The 19,314-nt window shown below is 35.9% G+C and overlaps 1 protein-coding gene and 1 long non-coding RNA gene across 5 annotated transcripts in view; one reads left to right on the plus strand and one right to left on the minus strand.

Moving 5' to 3' along the window:
• Window positions 1-11,406, plus strand: part of LOC131547548 (polymeric immunoglobulin receptor-like) — a 33,938-nt gene extending 22,532 nt beyond the window's left edge. For 3 of the 4 annotated variants that reach the window (XM_058788217.1, XM_058788208.1, XM_058788231.1), the window contains 3 exons: window positions 8,586-8,678; window positions 8,791-8,858; window positions 8,951-11,406. In XM_058788217.1, the coding sequence (XP_058644200.1) occupies window positions 8,586-8,678; window positions 8,791-8,858; window positions 8,951-9,376 (587 nt within the window). In that variant the 3' untranslated portion in view covers window positions 9,377-11,406. The remainder of the gene's footprint in view (window positions 1-8,585; window positions 8,679-8,790; window positions 8,859-8,950) is intronic. The other variant, XM_058788224.1, reaches the window with a different exon arrangement.
• Window positions 1-19,314, minus strand: part of LOC131547811 (uncharacterized) — a 181,390-nt gene that overhangs the window by 59,801 nt on the left and 102,275 nt on the right. The window lies entirely within an intron of this gene.

The following is a 19,314-nucleotide window of genomic DNA, read 5'->3' on the forward strand; positions in this document are numbered from 1 at the left end:
AAATATAACGGTTTCCCGGTAAAGACAGAACATGAAATTAAATCATAGCCTTTTGAAGTTTAATCGTCATATTCATCCATATCGCAATTCTGTTTTTTCCGTCTCCAAATTTAAGACCTCTTGAAATCATAATTAAGACTTTCTTGTACAATTTAAGACTTAAGGCCTTAAATTTGATGCAACTAAATTTAAGACTTTTTAAGACTTATGGTTAAACACATCCAAAATGGAGAATAGGCTCACAGAGACACACAACATATACTGGTTAAATCATTTAATGTCAGTGTGTGTGTATATTAATACACTATAAGCATATTTACACACACACACACACACACACACACACACACATACACAAACATACATGCACACACACACACACACATGTTGTTGCAGAGATATATACTTGAAATAAATTATAAGTGACAATACTTATTGCAAGTCTTCTCTTTTTAAGAGTTTGTCATTTTCAAGTTTTACTGTAATCATAATCTGGCATAATTGTAAAAACTGATATGTCTCTATGAACAAAATGGTAAACTTTGACTAAATGTGATTTCAAATCACTTTTCTATATAATATCTAAGCATGAATCCATCAAACCTATTAACACTACTGTTTAAGTTATTCCAGTGGTTCTCAAACCTCATGAAGTACCCCAGCACTGCACATTTTGTATGTCTCCCTATATTTGATAAACCTACTTCAGGTCTTGTAGTCTCCACTAATGAGCTGATGAGTTGAATCAGGTGTGAAAGATTAGGGAGACATACAAAATGTGCAGGGCTGGGGGTCCTCCAGGACAGGTTTGAGAACCACTGAGTTAGTTTAATAAACCCATTAGTGGTCTTCCGCTGCCATCTAGTGGTTATAAATTGCAATTTCTCATACAACACTGTGTTTTAACCTTTATAACTACTATAGTGCTATTTTTTGTCCAATCTCTCTTAAAATTTTGCAAGCTTGTTTAGAATTAAATTAAGCATAATTTTACACAGTTTTGAGAATTTGAGGGCTTTCTTTTAGGAAAGTGCTTGAACCCCTAATAATATGCAACATTGCATTACCAAAATGTTTCAACACGGTTGCAATCCCAGTCAACACGTGAGATCACGCGATGATCACAGTGACATCACACCATTCTCATACGGTGATCCTCACAGTGTGAGTAATATATGAACTCATTGTGAATTCTCAAATTGAATAATTTACGCCACTAACAAGACCGATAAACAAACACAGACCGGAAGTTAACTTAGGTCCAGGCGCGTGCGCCCGATGAAACCGTCTATACAGTTTCTTATTATTCTAACTGAATTAATTAAAACAATGTAAGAATTTGATGTATAAGATGACACATTTAATAAGGTAAGTGGAAAAATGAAAATTTAAGAAACAGTGGGAAATGATGTCTGTTTTGTTAAATATTACAGCAACTCCTTTTGTTAATCAAACCAAAGATGACAAGTGTGAACACACGCTAAAACACGCTCTCACACGTTTATTATTTTAACATTTTGGGAGGAGTAAAATTTACATATGTGGTTTCAATAACCAGATTTCAGAGGGCATTTACAACTGACTTGGGTAAAGTTGGTTTTATATTCAAGTAAGTATGACATTAAAACAATACTTGGCCATTTTGATCGATTGTGAAAAAAATGTAGTAGGTTGCAATAATGATGTCGCTGATTAGAATGTGCAAAAAATAACTTTATTGCACATATAATTACAAAGTTATTGAACGCGGAAATGTGTGAATGTTGTGAATGTGCGAATATAAAACCAACTTTACCCAAGTTTACACCTGGGGCCTGTTCCATAAAAGACGCTAAGAAAAGCAGGGATTAAAGTCCAAAGCCTGACTTGAAATAGCCTAACAAATCAATCGGGACTAAAGCGGTTTCATAAACAACAGTTGAAGTTCACACAATCTCACTAATTCGAGACAGGTTCAATGAGTCAGGATAATTTGATGTACACAGTTATTCTTAAACAGCCCTTAATGTCGATCATGGATCACATCGATCCATGACAACCAGCGAATATTTGTGTTGTTTAATGCATTTGAGACGTTGTGTTTTCCTCAGTGCATAACTGACACGTCACAGGTATATTTTTCATCTGTAAATGTTAGAAAGTCATGCAAATATATCCATTTTGCTGTCAGGAGTGGGCGAGGCTTAGCGAGCACTGCTGTGCGCATGCGCGTTACACAGACGGAGCAGAACAGAATAATAGCGCAAGAATTCTGAATAAAATATACATTCTGCTCAAATATTTGTTGTTGGACATTAAATGTGACACATAGAATTTCAATCCTACATATAAGTGTATTTTTATGATAGCAGTAACTGTAAATCAAATGTAAGCTGGCTAATACAGCCATACTAGCTCAAATGAGTTAAATGTGCGTTCCTCTTATCAGTTAAAATGTAGTCTGATTTCTATTATTTATTTTATTTTTTAATTCAGTGATTTTAACTTTTGATTTAGTGTTTTTAATGCTTTAAAGAGCCATTTTAGATTGCAATGTTTTAATGTTCTAATAACCATAAAAGGTGCAGCTGTCATAAATTCAGAGAGAAAGGCTACATGGCTAGAAACTGCTGATCAACTAAATGCGCAAGTAGCAACTATTGCTGCATCCCAAATGACACACTGTACACTATGCACTTATACACTATGTACTTATGCACTATGCACTCAACCATGTAGTGTATGCATTATATAAGGTTATTTTGTCATTAATAATCGGAGTCTGATAGCCCCACCCCCTTCGCGACGTAATTAAAGCTGCGACAGTTGAGTGCATGAAGTGTTCAACATTCCACACTTAATTTTTTCGGGTATTTAAAGTGCACTTTTTCTTTTTGGAATTTTCAGTGTAAACACACTACACTCGCACTAATTATACTACAAAACGTCATAAATAGTGCATAAGTACGCGATTTGGGACACAGCTTTCGTTAAAATGTCATTAGCCTACATTTTGGGCACAATACATTAAATACAGTCGGTTGTAGCCTGTTTTTTATTTATTTGATTATTTAAGGTGTATTTTCTGTATACTTTTATTTTTGGACTGATAATAAAGTCAACTAATTGTATGTGAGAGAGTCAGTGGTAATATCGATGTGTTCCTATTGGTCAGTGTTAGAGGAGCTCAGCTTAGCCGGACAGTTAGCCTGCTCCAGACCAGGTTAGTTTGCCAGCATAAGTTGCCACAGTGACTGAGCTTAAGCTATGGTAATTTCGCTTTCAGAAACCAAATCAAGTGAAAATAAGTCAGAATTACTGAAACAAGCCTGGCTTATTTGGTAAACTTGTTTTATGGAACAGGCCCCTGGTCTTTTCACAGATTAAATATCTAAGCAGCCCCATATATACACTCATCGGCCACTTTAGTAGGTACACCTGTTCAATTGCTTGGTAACACAAATTGCTAATCAGCCAATCACATGGCAGCAACTCAATGCATTTAGGCATCTAGATGTGGTGAAGATGACTTGCTGAAGTTTAAACCAAGCATCAGAATGGGGAAGAAAGGGGATTTAAGTGACTCTGAACGTGGAATGGTTCTTGGTGCCAGACGGGCTGGTCTGAGTATTTCAAAAACTGCTGATCTACTGGGATTTTCACGCACAACCATCGCTAGGGTTTACAGAGAATGGTCTGAAAAAGAGAAAATATCCAGTGAGCGGCAGTTGTGTGGACGAAAATGCCTTGTTGATGTCAGAGGTCAGAGGAGAGTGGGCAGACTGGTTAGAGATGATAGAAAGGCAACAGTAACTCAAATAACCACTCGTTACAACCAAGGTATGCAGAATACCATCTCTGAACGCACAACACGTTGAACCCTGAAGCAGATGGGCTACAGCAGCTGAAGACGACACCGGGTGCCGCTCCTGTCAGCTAAGAACAGGAAACGCAGGCTACAATTCGCACAGGCACACCAAAATTGGACAATAGAAGATTGGAAAAACGCTGTCTGGTCTGATGAGTCTTGATTTCTGCTGCGACATTCAGATGGTAGGGTCAGAATTTGGCGTAAAGAACATGAAAGCATGGATCCATCCTGCCTTGTCTCAACGGTTCAGGCTGGTGGTGTAATGGTGTGGGGGATATTTTCTTGGCACACTTTGGGCCCCTTAGTACCAATTGAGCATCGTTTAAATGCCACAGCCTACCTGAGTATTGTTGCTAACCATGTCCATCCCTTTATGACTACAATGTACCCATCTTCTGATGGCTACTTCCAGCAGGATAATGCACCATGTCACAAAGCTGAAATCATTTCAGACTGGTTTCTTGAACATGACAATAAGTTCACTTTACTCAAATGGCCTCCACAATCACCAGATCTCAATCCAATAGAGCACATTTGGGATGTGGTGGAACGGGAGATTCACATTATGGATGTGCAGCTGACAAATCTGCAGCAACTGCGTGATGCTATCATGTCAATATGGACCAAAATCTCTGAGGAATGTTTCCAACACCTTGTTGAATCTATGCCACGAAGAATTAAGGCAGTTCTGAAGGCAAAAGGGTACTAGCAAGGTGTACCTAATAAAGTGGCCAGTAAGTGTGTGTGTGTATATATATATATATATATATATATATATATATAATACATTTTTAACGTTTAAGTTCTTCCCAGTCAACACGTGAGATCACGCGATGCTCACAGTGATGTCACACCATTCTCATACGGTGATCCTCACAGTGTGAGTAATATATGAGCTCATTGTGAACTCAAAATGTTGAGCAGGTTGAGAGGAGGCAGTTCAAATATCAGTCGCTGCGGGACATTCTACTTCCTGTTTCTCAACACTATCACAGAGATATCACAGTGCTCTCACATGATGAGCTCACGAGTGCACGCCCAGCTAACAGATTTCTGTTATAAGAACCTTCTCCAAACATACAACTGACTTCCAGCCACAGCCTTCGACGAAATCAACTGCAATAAAAGAAGGCATTAAATCTCTCATGATCTCAGCAGAGGATGATTAAACAACTCCACAAACAGCATCACCTGCTCCACTCATTACTAACCAGACTGACTTTATTTCTGATATCTACAAAAGCGCTTATTGAGAATTAGATGTTTTATTGTTTTTTTTGATGTTACCATCAAAGTGATTAGTGTTTGCTTTAGTTGGGCTCTTGACCCTTGACTTTATAACATTTTTTTTTGGGCTGCTGTAACTGTTTGTGTAAAGCAACTGTTTGTTATGGCAAGTAACACCAAAAAGACACTGCAACCAGGTGATATTTGTTTGTTGTTGATTGATCTAGATTCAGTATGCAGTCTTTGTGAAGTGCTATTAATCTGAACGTTTTAATTAACTAATTCTCAAAAACTTCTGTAGAAGTCTGACAGAAATAACGTCAGTCTAGTTAGTAATAATGATGCGGGTGATGCTGTTTGTGGAGTTGTTTAATCCTCCTCTGCTGAGATCTTCAGAGATTTAATGTCTTTTATTTGCAGTTGTTTTGCGGCTGTGGCTGGAAGTCAATAGTAGCTGTTGTGTTTCTGCTCGTCTCTTTTTTCTTAAGCAGGTGTTCATCACTAATGCTCAATCAGTACTAGATTAATCACTTAATTATCTAATGAACTGCAGTGCTGCTTCAGTCCTATTTTTAGCACTCTGTAGTATGCATACTGAGCAGAGTTCATTTCATTGTTTCATCTGGGCTGACCCATGTAGGGCCCTCATGGAAACAGAGGACAAAACTGGCTGGGGCCCAGTTAGATAGCCCAGGTGCCACCCATCTGGGCCCCACATAAGATTGTTGTATGGGGAGCTCCATGGACAGCAGCACAGTCCCTCAGCTGTGGAAGCATTCCACAGTTATTCCTATCCCTAAGAAAAGCAAGACCAAATCACTGAATGACCTACGGCCTGTGGCTCTTACCTCTCTGGTGATGAAAGCTATGGAGAGGATTTTAAAACATCACATTATCAGAGCAACGGACTGCCTGATAGATCCACTTCAGTTCGCATATAGTGCAGGAAGAGGTGTTGATGATGCAAAAACATTTATCATAGATGGTATTCACAAACATCTGGAGCATCCTGACACTTTAGTCAGACTTCTGTTCGCTGACTTTTCTTCAGCATTCAATACCTTGCAGCCTCACATTTTGGCCACTAAATTCTCCTCTCGCTTTCATCTGGACGACCAGCTAATTATGTGGATACTGGACTTTTTGACCAACAGGTCACAGAGAGTTCTGGTCAATAATACCCTTTCTGACCTTCGTTACACCTCAACTGGCTCCCCACAGGTCTGTGTGCTTTCACCCCTGCTTTTCATTCTGTACACCGACGATTGCAGATCCACTCTGCCTAACTGTTATCTAGTCAAATACGCAGACGACACGGTTCTTCTGTCTCTGTTGTAGGGCTCCTCACAGAATTATGGACCAGTTTGTGGAGTGGTGTGACAGATCACACCTGGAACTGAATGTAAGCAAAACCAAAGAGATGGTGGTGACCTTTTCCAACAAGCAGAGGGATCTGGCTGCAGCGGTCACCACCTTTATCCGCAGGAAGCCAGTGGAGCTAGTTGAGGAGTATAAATATTTGGGTACTATCTTTGACCATCTGCTGAAATTCTCCTGCAATACAGAGGAGATTCTTAGGATGTGTCAGCAGCGGCAATATCTCCTTAGGAAACTTAGTTCCTTTGGAGTCTGTAAAGACATTCTGTTGTCCTTTTATTACTCCTTCATAGAGAGTATTGTCACATTCTTCATAACTTGTTGGTTCCAGTCTATTAGTCTCCAGAACAGGGACCGACTGCAGAGTGTTGTCACAGTGTAAGATTATTGGTTTGTCTGTTAGATCTCTTTCACACATATATGAGCAACAGACTCTCAGGTTAGCAAGTAAGATTATTAAAGACCCCTCACATGTCCTTTACTCTGCATTTGAGTGGCTCCCCTCTGGAAGACGACTTCGCTGCCCTGCCTGTAGAACTCAGAGGAGGGCTACCTTTGTTCCTAAAGCCATAATGCTTTTAAATTCTAAAACTTAATATACATTTTTTTTAATTTCCTTCTTTACAGATTCCTAACGTAGACTTTTTTTTCATATTTTATTTTTATTATGTACTTAGGACTCCTTTTTACTGTACAGGAACAAATTATCTTTGCTGCTATCTATTGTTATTTATTTTCATTATTATTGTGTACCATTATCATTGCAATAATACTGTGTATTTGTTTGAAATAGTGCTGTTTTTCTTTCTGCTCAGTGTGCCTTTGAATTGCCCCTCGGGGACAAATAAAGTTTTTTTTTTATTGAATTTGAACTATAAAATGACAACAGTAATATGCTAATTAGTATCCTCAATTAAGTTGCGCCAGAAGTATATTACTGTCTGTCTGGATTCCAACTAGCAGCTCCCTTGAAAGTTTATAATAAAAACCGCCATCTATACTAACAGACATTATGGTGAAATTATCAACATCTACAATTCAAAACCCAGATAACTATGACTTGTTTGGAACGGACATCAGTCAATCTAGGTAAGGTTTTTTTCCTTTTTAGTCTGGCCCGCTGTGGCATGGTTATTTGCATCAAAATGTTTGTGAGCGAGTGATTTGAGCAAGGGAAAACGGCAAAATAATAGCATATTGGATTTTCTGCCAGTCGCTCCAGTGCATATGTGTGCAGAGAATGTCAAAGGTTTCTATTTTCAACGTGTTTTTGCAGCGTTAAGCACTGTGGCCAATCACAGACATATCTGTTGATTTTGAACACAATGGCCAATCAATGAATCAATCCAGTCACAGGTTAAAACGCCATTGTTTAGTGCTGAATTCTGCACGCTCGCAAATCCTCTCATTGTAACAAAGAACTGTTGGACCAGTCCATCATTTGTTCTTTCTTTCTTTCATTCTCTTTCTTTTTTTTTTATTGAGCCGGGTGATGTGAATTATCCATTTTCTATATCCGCCACTGGTTCTGAGGAGGAAAAATGTGAACTGCGAGATATGCTCAGTTGGGGACACTTCATTTCTAGCGATTATCGCCGATTTGATTGCACAGATACTATTTAAACTAAACTGAGCTCGATAATGACATCTCTGAATTCAATAATGAAATGCCTTTAACTGAAAATTGAGTGTTTAATCTTATCATTATACATTACTGACACTCTGTCCTCCAATTTGATACTGTTAAGTGCTTTGACACAATCTGTATTGTAAAAGCGCTATATAAATAAAGGTGGCTTGACTTGACTTAAACTCAAAATTGCAAGAAGAAAATATCTCAAAATTATGAGATTAAAAAGTCACAATAACTTTTTTTATATTCCTCGTCCATGATGGAAATAAACTTCCATACGATCCACATGCTGTGATTGTGCTTTCAGTCTGACAGCAAAAGTGGAAAAGACCAGCAAAAAGTCTGGTGAGATCCAAAAACTCAGTTTCTCAGTTTGAGCTGAAAGTGATCTTATCACTCAAACATTAGCGTCAGATGTATGTATTTTTATGAATATTTGTTGATAGATGTTATGAGTTCACCTTGTTTCTCAGTCACAATCTCTTTGTGTGATTTCAGTCTTTTCTGTGCCCGCTGCTGTTTCTGTGGGTTTGATCCTGCTGGCTCTGGTTATAGCGTTAATCTTATTCAAACTGAAACACAACAAACGTGGTGAGACACACAAACACGCATTACTGCATATTTAGTAAATCTGAGTTTATCTCTCTCTGCTGGTCAGAAATACACATGCAGTTAAAATCATCTCACATTTTCTGAATCTCAGATGTTTCTCTTGTTCACACAACCATCATTTCATCAGCGGACAGAAGACAGACAGGGGATCATGAAACGGTGAGTTTCACAACTATAATCTACCTCTCAAAATGTGAAATGTCTAAGCTGATATTCTATACTTCATGTTTTGGAGATTTCACTTCTTACAGACTCAAGAAGACATTCAAGATGCCAGGCGCCATTTAGATCCTGAACCAACTCATCTCTATTCAACTGTACAGTCACCCACAATCCCCTCTGATTCACAGAATCCACTTTACTCAACTGTTCAGTCACCCACAGTCCTCTCTGATTCACAGAATCCACTTTACTCAACTGTACAGTCACCCACAATCCCCTCTGATTCACAGAATCCACTTTACTCAACTGTTCAGTCACCCACAATCCCCTCTGATTCACAGAATCCACTTTACTCAACTGTTCAGTCACCCACAGTCCTCTGTGATGGGCTCCTGTACTCTGCTGTCAGTTTCCAGAAGCGTGAAGAGTCTCTCAGTGACGCTACAGTCAGATTCAGAAAAGAGGAGATTCACTGTGAATATGCATCTGTCAGTCACAGCATCTCGCCAAATTAATATCACCACTGGAATTTTGTTTTTATATACAACTTGAATGGTGTCAGTCACTGAGAAAAATTACCAACTGACACAAAAATTCAGTTTCATTGAAAAAATTATTGAGCAGTCAGTGACAGTGTTGGGAAAAACCTGAAATGTTTCACTGTGACTGAAGAAAACACCACCCCTTACCCCTTGTTTACACTGCACTCGTCTGTGGCACGTCATGGCTCCAACAATGTTTTGTTTCGTCCTCCACGCGGTGCCAGTTCACACCAGGAGCATTTCAGAAGCGATGCAACTGGATTTGCAAGACCATGTGATTTGCCTGTCCGATGTTTTTTTTCTTGATTTTTTTTTCATGTTTTCTTGATTTTTGGGGTTCTACTGTGGTTAAGTTGGCTAAATGGTTATGTTTTGTCCAGTTTAATTGTGTTTATTGTTGTGTTTATTGCTATGTCCTGCTTTGTTGTGCTGTAGCCTACATGCAAAGTTAATACACTTAAAAGTTCAGTTATGCGTGACAAGGGTGAAAGATTTCTAGTCTGCACAGGATGTTTATTTTGTATTTGAACTGTGTGGCTTGGATGCGGTATCCTTCAAAAATAGACTAGGCACCTATCTTTAGAGAAGCAGCATGGAGAGCCGCTTCTGGGACGCTTCGGCTCTGGTGGCCGTGACAGAGCCGTAACACATTGCAGACGTGTGCAGTGTCAATAAGGGGTTTTTACACTGCACATGTCTGCAGTGCATTAGGGGTCCAACACGGCCACAGGAGCTGACCTCGGCCACTCTTGTCATAGCTTGTGTTCATACCAGCTGCGTATGTGGCACATTTCTGAAGTTTTCTTGCCATTATTTTGGTGGTCGCAAGAATATCAGTGTATGGATATCAAATGGCCGTAAAGTTTTTTTGACATCAGTTTGATCTGCATTTTTGACCGGTGTTTTTTTTGTTTTTTTTTACCCCAAAGTTTGATGTCAATTTGATGACTTTTCAACATCAAGGTGCTTGCTGTATAATAAACTTTAGATTTAATAATAATCTGTGTATTGTGCTTGCATTTATGAAACTTCTTTTATGAATATATAATTTTATTTTGTGCAAGTGAAGTGCTTTTTGTGAATTTATAATTTCTGTTCTTTGCATGTGAATTGTTTTTTTGGTGCATGGGAGTTAGGTCTGATGAATGTAAAATTGGCTGTGCATGTCTGCATCATGTCTTTTGCATGAATTATTACTGAGACTAATCTCACTCCATATGAGTTGTATAATGGCTGCATCTGAAATCTTACACAGCTGGATTAATGCTGGACTGCCTTATCAGGCAATGACTTTGCAAGCAGCATTTTCATACAAATTTACCTCAAAAATTAAACAAACAATTAACAGTGACAGTATTTATACACTCCCAAACACCTGCAATTGCTGCAAAAGATGTAAAGTCAGTCTGGTTAGTAATAATTGAAGCTGGTGATGCTGTTTGTGGAGTTGTTTAATCAGATCTTGAGAGATTTAATGTATTTTATCTTCAGTTCATCTAAGGCTGTGGCTGAAGAAAGTTGTATTTTGTGTTATTATGTCTCTTTCTTTCAGTGTTTGTTCACAGCAGGCGTTTGAATGATTGAGAGAATTTTTCAGGAACATCATACTAACCTTAAAAATATTCAGTTTCCTTAATGTTAGTAGAATGTTATTTAATGTTCCCGTAATGTTGCAAATCAATGTTCCTAGAATGTTGAATTTTACATCAAAATTAAGTTGAAAGAACGTTTGATGAACATCATACCTTTTAAAAACGTTCCTCTAACGTCAAGAAAACTGGACATTTTTTTTTTTTTTTAATGTTCCCAGAACCAACACTCAATATTTGGAGAATGTTCTTATAACAAAATTCTGTTAGCTGGGTCCCCTCGCCGGTTATTAATGTTATGTTGGATGTTGTTGGTCCTGTTCCTGGACTCCTTCTCTGATTATTCTGTGGATTGATTAAAGACTAAAGATTCTTTGGAAACTCTTTGTCGTGCGCTTGTCTTAGCTAAAGCAACCCGTGACAATACAAGCTTTATAAGTTCAGACATCGTATGCCAAATTCATTTGGATAATCACTATAAATGTTTAAAGGCAAATGCACATTAATCCACATTAGCAGACACATTAATTAATCTAATAGAATTGTATAGTACAGTCTGGTTTGTGATTTTCCTTTTTGTGGTGCTTGGCTGTGTTTTATTTCAACAACTCTTTTGAAATTTAAGGTTGAATGAAGTAGATGAGCCAACATGAAAAAGGTATTTTCCCCCAGCATCTTAAACTAGCATATTTTATGGGCATTACATGTGTTTTACCTACTTAATGATTCCTGCTTTACCTTTTTTTTTTTTCTTAAATTAATCCTGAGAATATACTCTTAGAAGAAAAGAGTCTATATAGAATATTTGGTAACACTTTACAAACTTCCAGTTGTCTGCTTTAATTAATCATTAGCTAATGATTTGCATGGGTATCATTATGTTATGACTTTACTTGTTGAGGCACATGACTATTAACTAATTGTTAAGTAATATGTCATTGTGGTTATAGATTTTGAATTAGTTAGTTAGTCGAGTGCCTCAACAAGTAAAGTCATAACATAATGATACCCATGCAAATCATTAGCTAATGATTAATTAAAGCAGACAACTGGAAGTTTAAAGGCATGGCTGCGACCCAATGTGGTAATTAACATTAATTTACTTCATTATTTAATAAAATAAGTTATTAGGTAGTTAATATTGTCACAAAGCAAGGTCTAACACAACAGGTAAGTGACAAACAAGATGGTTTATTGAAGGGAACTTGGGGAACAGGAACGAGAGTGGCAAAAGGCAGGTGAGTGAGCAAGATGTTATGGGTTTCAGAGTGCTTAGATGTGATCTTGATGCAGTGTCTTTCATTTGCAGGTGGGAAGATAATCTTAGATCAGATTTCTCAGGATTCAATGGAGGATTGGTGGAGAGTCCAAGGGGTAAGTATCGCCGGTAAGGCATACGATAGAGGGAGTCTAGATCAGTCCATCAAGGTGAACAGTAGACTAGACAATGAGAAGTAGGGATGTGTGTGTTTATATGCTGATGTTGATTAGTGGCAGCAGGTGCGTGTGATCAGTAGTCAGGTGACTGTGAGCGGGTGATTGTGCTGGGTGGTGACTGTGAGGATTGTGACTGATCCCTTAAAAATATTCAGTTTCCTTAATGTTAGTAGAATGTTATTTAATGTTCCCGTAATGTTGCAAATCAATGTTCCTAGAATGTTGAATTTTACATCAAAATTAAGTTGAAAGAACGTTTGATGAACATCATACCTTTTAAAACGTTCCTCTAACGTCAAGAAAACTGGACATTTTTTTTTTTTACCCCAAAGTTTGATGTCAATTTGATGACTTTTCAACATCAAGGTGCTTGCTGTATAATAAACTTTAGATTTAATAATAATCTGTGTATTGTGCTTGCATTTATGAAACTTCTTTTATGAATATATAATTTTATTTTGTGCAAGTGAAGTGCTTTTTGTGAATTTATAATTTCTGTTCTTTGCATGTGAATTGTTTTTTTGGTGCATGGGAGTTAGGTCTGATGAATGTAAAATTGGCTGTGCATGTCTGCATCATGTCTTTTGCATGAATTATTACTGAGACTAATCTCACTCCATATGAGTTGTATAATGGCTGCATCTGAAATCTTACACAGCTGGATTAATGCTGGACTGCCTTATCAGGCAATGACTTTGCAAGCAGCATTTTCATACAAATTTACCTCAAAAATTAAACAAACAATTAACAGTGACAGTATTTATACACTCCCAAACACCTGCAATTGCTGCAAAAGATGTAAAGTCAGTCTGGTTAGTAATAATTGAAGCTGGTGATGCTGTTTGTGGAGTTGTTTAATCAGATCTTGAGAGATTTAATGTATTTTATCTTCAGTTCATCTAAGGCTGTGGCTGAAGAAAGTTGTATTTTGTGTTATTATGTCTCTTTCTTTCAGTGTTTGTTCACAGCAGGCGTTTGAATGATTGAGAGAATTTTTCAGGAACATCATACTAACCTTAAAAATATTCAGTTTCCTTAATGTTAGTAGAATGTTATTTAATGTTCCCGTAATGTTGCAAATCAATGTTCCTAGAATGTTGAATTTTACATCAAAATTAAGTTGAAAGAACGTTTGATGAACATCATACCTTTTAAAAACGTTCCTCTAACGTCAAGAAAACTGGACATTTTTTTTTTTTTTTTTTTAATGTTCCCAGAACCAACACTCAATATTTGGAGAATGTTCTTATAACAAAATTCTGTTAGCTGGGTCCCTCACGGTTATTAATGTTATGTTGGATGTTGTTGGTCCTGTTCCTGGACTCCTTCTCTGATTATTCTGTGGATTGATTAAAGACTAAAGATTCTTTGAAACTCTTTGTCGTGCGCTTGTCTTAGCTAAAGCAACCCGTGACAATACAAGCTTTATAAGTTCAGACATCGTATGCCAAATTCATTTGGATAATCACTATAAATGTTTAAAGGCAAATGCACATTAATCCACATTAGCAGACACATTAATTAATCTAATAGAATTGTATAGTACAGTCTGGTTTGTGATTTTCCTTTTTGTGGTGCTTGGCTGTGTTTTATTTCAACAACTCTTTTGAAATTTAAGGTTGAATGAAGTAGATGAGCCAACATGAAAAAGGTATTTTCCCCCAGCATCTTAAACTAGCATATTTTATGGGCATTACATGTGTTTTACCTACTTAATGATTCCTGCTTTACCTTTTTTTTTTTTCTTAAATTAATCCTGAGAATATACTCTTAGAAGAAAAGAGTCTATATAGAATATTTGGTAACACTTTACAAACTTCCAGTTGTCTGCTTTAATTAATCATTAGCTAATGATTTGCATGGGTATCATTATGTTATGACTTTACTTGTTGAGGCACATGACTATTAACTAATTGTTAAGTAATATGTCATTGTGGTTATAGATTTTGAATTAGTTAGTTAGTCGAGTGCCTCAACAAGTAAAGTCATAACATAATGATACCCATGCAAATCATTAGCTAATGATTAATTAAAGCAGACAACTGGAAGTTTAAAGGCATGGCTGCGACCCAATGTGGTAATTAACATTAATTTACTTCATTATTTAATAAAATAAGTTATTAGGTAGTTAATATTGTCACAAAGCAAGGTCTAACACAACAGGTAAGTGACAAACAAGATGGTTTATTGAAGGGAACTTGGGGAACAGGAACGAGAGTGGCAAAAGGCAGGTGAGTGAGCAAGATGTTATGGGTTTCAGAGTGCTTAGATGTGATCTTGATGCAGTGTCTTTCATTTGCAGGTGGGAAGATAATCTTAGATCAGATTTCTCAGGATTCAATGGAGGATTGGTGGAGAGTCCAAGGGGTAAGTATCGCCGGTAAGGCATACGATAGAGGGAGTCTAGATCAGTCCATCAAGGTGAACAGTAGACTAGACAATGAGAAGTAGGGATGTGTGTGTTTATATGCTGATGTTGATTAGTGGCAGCAGGTGCGTGTGATCAGTAGTCAGGTGACTGTGAGCGGGTGATTGTGCTGGGTGGTGACTGTGAGGATTGTGACTGATCCCTGACAAATATATTATGACGCATTTAGCTGATAAGAATTGATTGATTACTTACTCTATGAATCATATCGAATGTTCATTTGTTGCTGATGCAGTAAAGTGCAGTAAAGTGTTACCGAATATTTTATCGATTTATTTTAAGTTTGTTTTAATTCAGTTTATTACATTTTATTAAATTTAATGAAACAGCCTGTAAACATACTTTATCACCTGAAAATAAATAAATAAATAAATAACCTGTTAAACAAGTATTATGCCATCATTTAAGACATTTCTCCTTAAAGAGAAGCTTTTTGCCATAAAGTGTTGATTAAATTGAGTCAGGAATTCTATTGTTCTATACAGAACCCCATTTAACCTTTTTTTGTCTGAATGTTATGTTATGTTGAATATTCATATTATTTAAATAAATAATGTCTCCTCCTCATACTTTTACGTGTGAGTTTTAATAATCTTTTGTAAAGTGGTGAATGAGTGTTGTGCAAGTTGATATTCAGACATCAAATTCATCCAGGCATTTGGTTGTTTTATTTGAATCTTTTAAGCAGTGGAGGAAACACTCATTTGGAAATCCCATTTCATGACAAATTAATATAAATGTACTGAGATGCATAAAAACAATATGTGCTTTATATCCATCTATTTTATATTATTTTAACTGCTTTATCTCCTGCCAATGAAAAATAAAAATAAAATAAAAAATGTATGTTCTTTTTTATTTACAGTATTAAAATGAAATATTTAACAAGGGTAATATTTTATGATTTCAAATTACACTTCTGATTATGATTTATAGATTAAAGAACTAGAATAATCAGAAAAATAAAGCTTGTATTTTATATAACAAGTATGCATTCATAATGGTCAATTTTTAAAATGCATAAATAAACAACAGCAGAAGTGTGATTTAGCAATGAACCTGTAGTTAATGGTTACATTTATGTATGCTCTTTTTTACTTTATTTTATATTTTAAAATTAAATTTATTTTAAATAGATTTTAAATTATTTATTTTTTTTTCAGTTTTGAGTCCTTATGAATGTATTGTGATTATTTTAATTCATTTTATGTAAAGCACTTTGAATACCTTTGTGTATGAAATTTGCTATAAATGAACTTGCCTTACCCAGAATTGTGTGTACTTTTGTTTGTGGTTTCTGAGAATGAAGGCACATCACAACCTGATCATCAGTCTCAGGTGAAGGGCTTTACTAAATGACAGATGCATTTACAATATAGTTTGACTGGACACACAACTAGCATCAAAGGTTATGGTAAGCTTTCACTTCTTAGTCAACAAACATTTAGTTAGACAATCATAATTATTTTGGATCCTGTCTATGTGAATCTTCTTCTTCTTCTTCTTCTTCTTCTGTCACTTGCTATGAGCTTGTTAACTGATCTTCACCTGTTATCTAACCCTGTCCTGTAACTGCTGCTGCTGCTAAAACTATCACTGCAGTAACTATTAGCACTCCAACCCAACTAGAAAAAAGCCTCCAGGAACTTTCTCTGGCATGTTGAAATGCCCTGCGCTGAATACTGCCCTCTGTTGTTTCACAGAATTCGCTTCATCTTCTCTATCAGCTCTGTGACCTGATCTGTGTTTCGTCTGTCTCTGTTGTTGAATGTGTGATATCTGCCATCACACTGATTGATCAGGAGCTGGAGATCAGGTCTTCATCTGATGTGGTCTTCCACAGATTCAGTTGTAAATACTTCCCAAAAGTTGAAAGAACTGATTAATTTAGTCAATTGGATTAATTTCAGCTTACTAAAATAAAATAAAATAATAAAAGTTTTGTGAGTTGCACACTTGAAAACAAAGCCCCCTAGACAGTGACCATCATTCTGAATGCGTCTCTCACACAGGTGCATCCCAATAAATTAGAATGTCGTGGAAAAGTTCATTTATTTCAGTAATTCAACTCAAATTGTGAAACTCGTGTATTAAATCAATTCAGTGTACACAGACTGAAGTAGTTTAAATCTTTGGTTCTTTTAATTGTGATGATTTTGGCTCACATTTAACAAAAACCCACCAACTATTTCAACAAATTAGAATACTTCATTAAAAAAAAAAAAAACATTTTTAGTGAATTGTTGGCCTTCTGGAAAGTATGTTCATTTACTGTATATGTACTCAGCTTTCAATTTGAATATATTTTAGTGTCACATGATCCTTCAGAAATCATTCTAATATACTGATAAACATTTATTATTATTATCATCATCATCATCATAACAGTTGAGTACATTTTTTCAGGATTTTATGATGAACAGAAAGATCCAAAGATCAACAGTTATCTGAAATAAAAAGATTTTGTAACATTATACACTATGCCATTCAAACACATACAGTATATATATTGAAAATATTTACATCATGTATTTACATATGTTTATATATTAAATATATTTATATATCATATAAATTATATTAATATAAATATATACAACACATTTTTCTTAAATATATACATACATGGGTGTGTATTCATATATACATAATAAATACACACAATACACACACATATATTATGTACACAAAAACTTTTATTTTGGATGAGATTAATCTAGATTAATCTATGCCCAGCACTAATTATTTTTCAAAGCAGTGTTTACAGAATTTGCCTCAACTGTCAAACTTGGTGCTGTATGCACTTTGATGTTAATAAAACCTTATATACTACATCTGAACGCACCTACAAAGGAAGGTACGTAATTAGTTGATAATTCATCACATTCAAATTATTAAAGCAATTATTTACAATGCATTCTCAATCAGTAGAGCAAAGTGCTAGAATGCTGAAGTAATGGGTGTGATTCCAGGTGTGATTTTTTTTTAAAGCGACAAGTGTAATTAATTACAATTTGCACTTACAAATTGCATAAATAATATTATGAAATTAATGTTTTAAATATAAACACAAAAATATGTAAATGATAGAAAAAAATAGAATGATACTAAAATTACCAGTAGGTGGCAGAAAGCCACTGTCTTAATGACTGAGCCACTGAGTCATTTATTCAATCTATTCATTAAAAACTGCTGATTCTTTCAGGAACAAAAAAACTGTTTTTATGAATGGATCAGTGAATCACTGATTCAAGGCATTCAAAAAAGGTAAATTCTTTCAGTAATGAAACACTGTTGTGTGCAGAGACACTATTTCTTTTCATGATTTAAATCACTTAATATTAACTTCTTGTTTATTGAATTTTGTTGCCCTGACACTTAGTGAAGTCTGCCACAGACCATGCTAAATGCTAACCGATCTGTTCATATAATCTAGTCATTTCTAAATGTGTGTGTGTGTCCTAAAAAATCTGTGCTTATAATACCATGATTAAAAATCTATATCTGTTGCTATGCAGTAACAGTAATCTAATTTTGTCAGATGGGGATATCGGTATTATGAATTTATAGGCTACAGTAAGTTAAAGATACCTGAAACAGTTGCATTTTGCTGTCCAAGTGCTGGTTCAATAGAAATAATTTTAATGCGCATGAAATCTCAATCTTGATGCGCACACAACCCTAGTGCCATCCCTGTTTGATTCCCAGGGAATTAATAACTTAATAAAATGTGTAGGGGAGCGCAGGGCACAAACTAACACGGGGTAAGTTGTAACACACATGGTTTAAATATTTCCACACATGCTAGCATAACCAAATTTACAGTATTTACTAGCTGCCATATCAACACTATATAGAGAATAAAGTGTCGCTGAATATTTATTCTACCAAAGCAGAAGTACATTTCTGGCTGAAGTGAATTGTCATCTCAGTTTTTAGTATTAATTTAAAATTAGACAAATCTGCTATTATTTTAATCTCCAATCTGTTATCAGTTTAGATAGTTTTATAATGCTTCGCTAACTAGCAGAAGACACTAACCAGTTCTTTTGATAGGTAAGTTATTTCTTAAAACCTTAGTTAGAGGAACTTTTTGTTTGTTGTTTTGGCCTTTTTCCCCTCCTGAAGCCTTAAGTATTGTTTCCACAATTTGTTAAATAAAATACATTGTGGGTTATTTCCTTAAAAAAAACTGGTGTTACTGAGTATTCTTGAGTACCTGCCCTGGGACTTGGAGACGGCAGTTCTCTCAGCCTCTCCCCATTTTGTTACACCCCTGTTACCCCTAGACTGCTAAAAGGGGCTTGTAACAGTACATATGTCCATATGTTGGTTTTAAGTCTACTCCAAATCTCCCTACTAGGGACAATGAAAGTATATTTCATATGCTGTAGAAGTGTTTATTATTATGAGTTTTCTAAACTACACACACACACACAAAATAAATAATTCAGTGT

Source organism: Onychostoma macrolepis, chromosome 01 (assembly GCF_012432095.1).
Source record: "Onychostoma macrolepis isolate SWU-2019 chromosome 01, ASM1243209v1, whole genome shotgun sequence".
Taxonomy (NCBI): domain Eukaryota; kingdom Metazoa; phylum Chordata; class Actinopteri; order Cypriniformes; family Cyprinidae; genus Onychostoma; species Onychostoma macrolepis.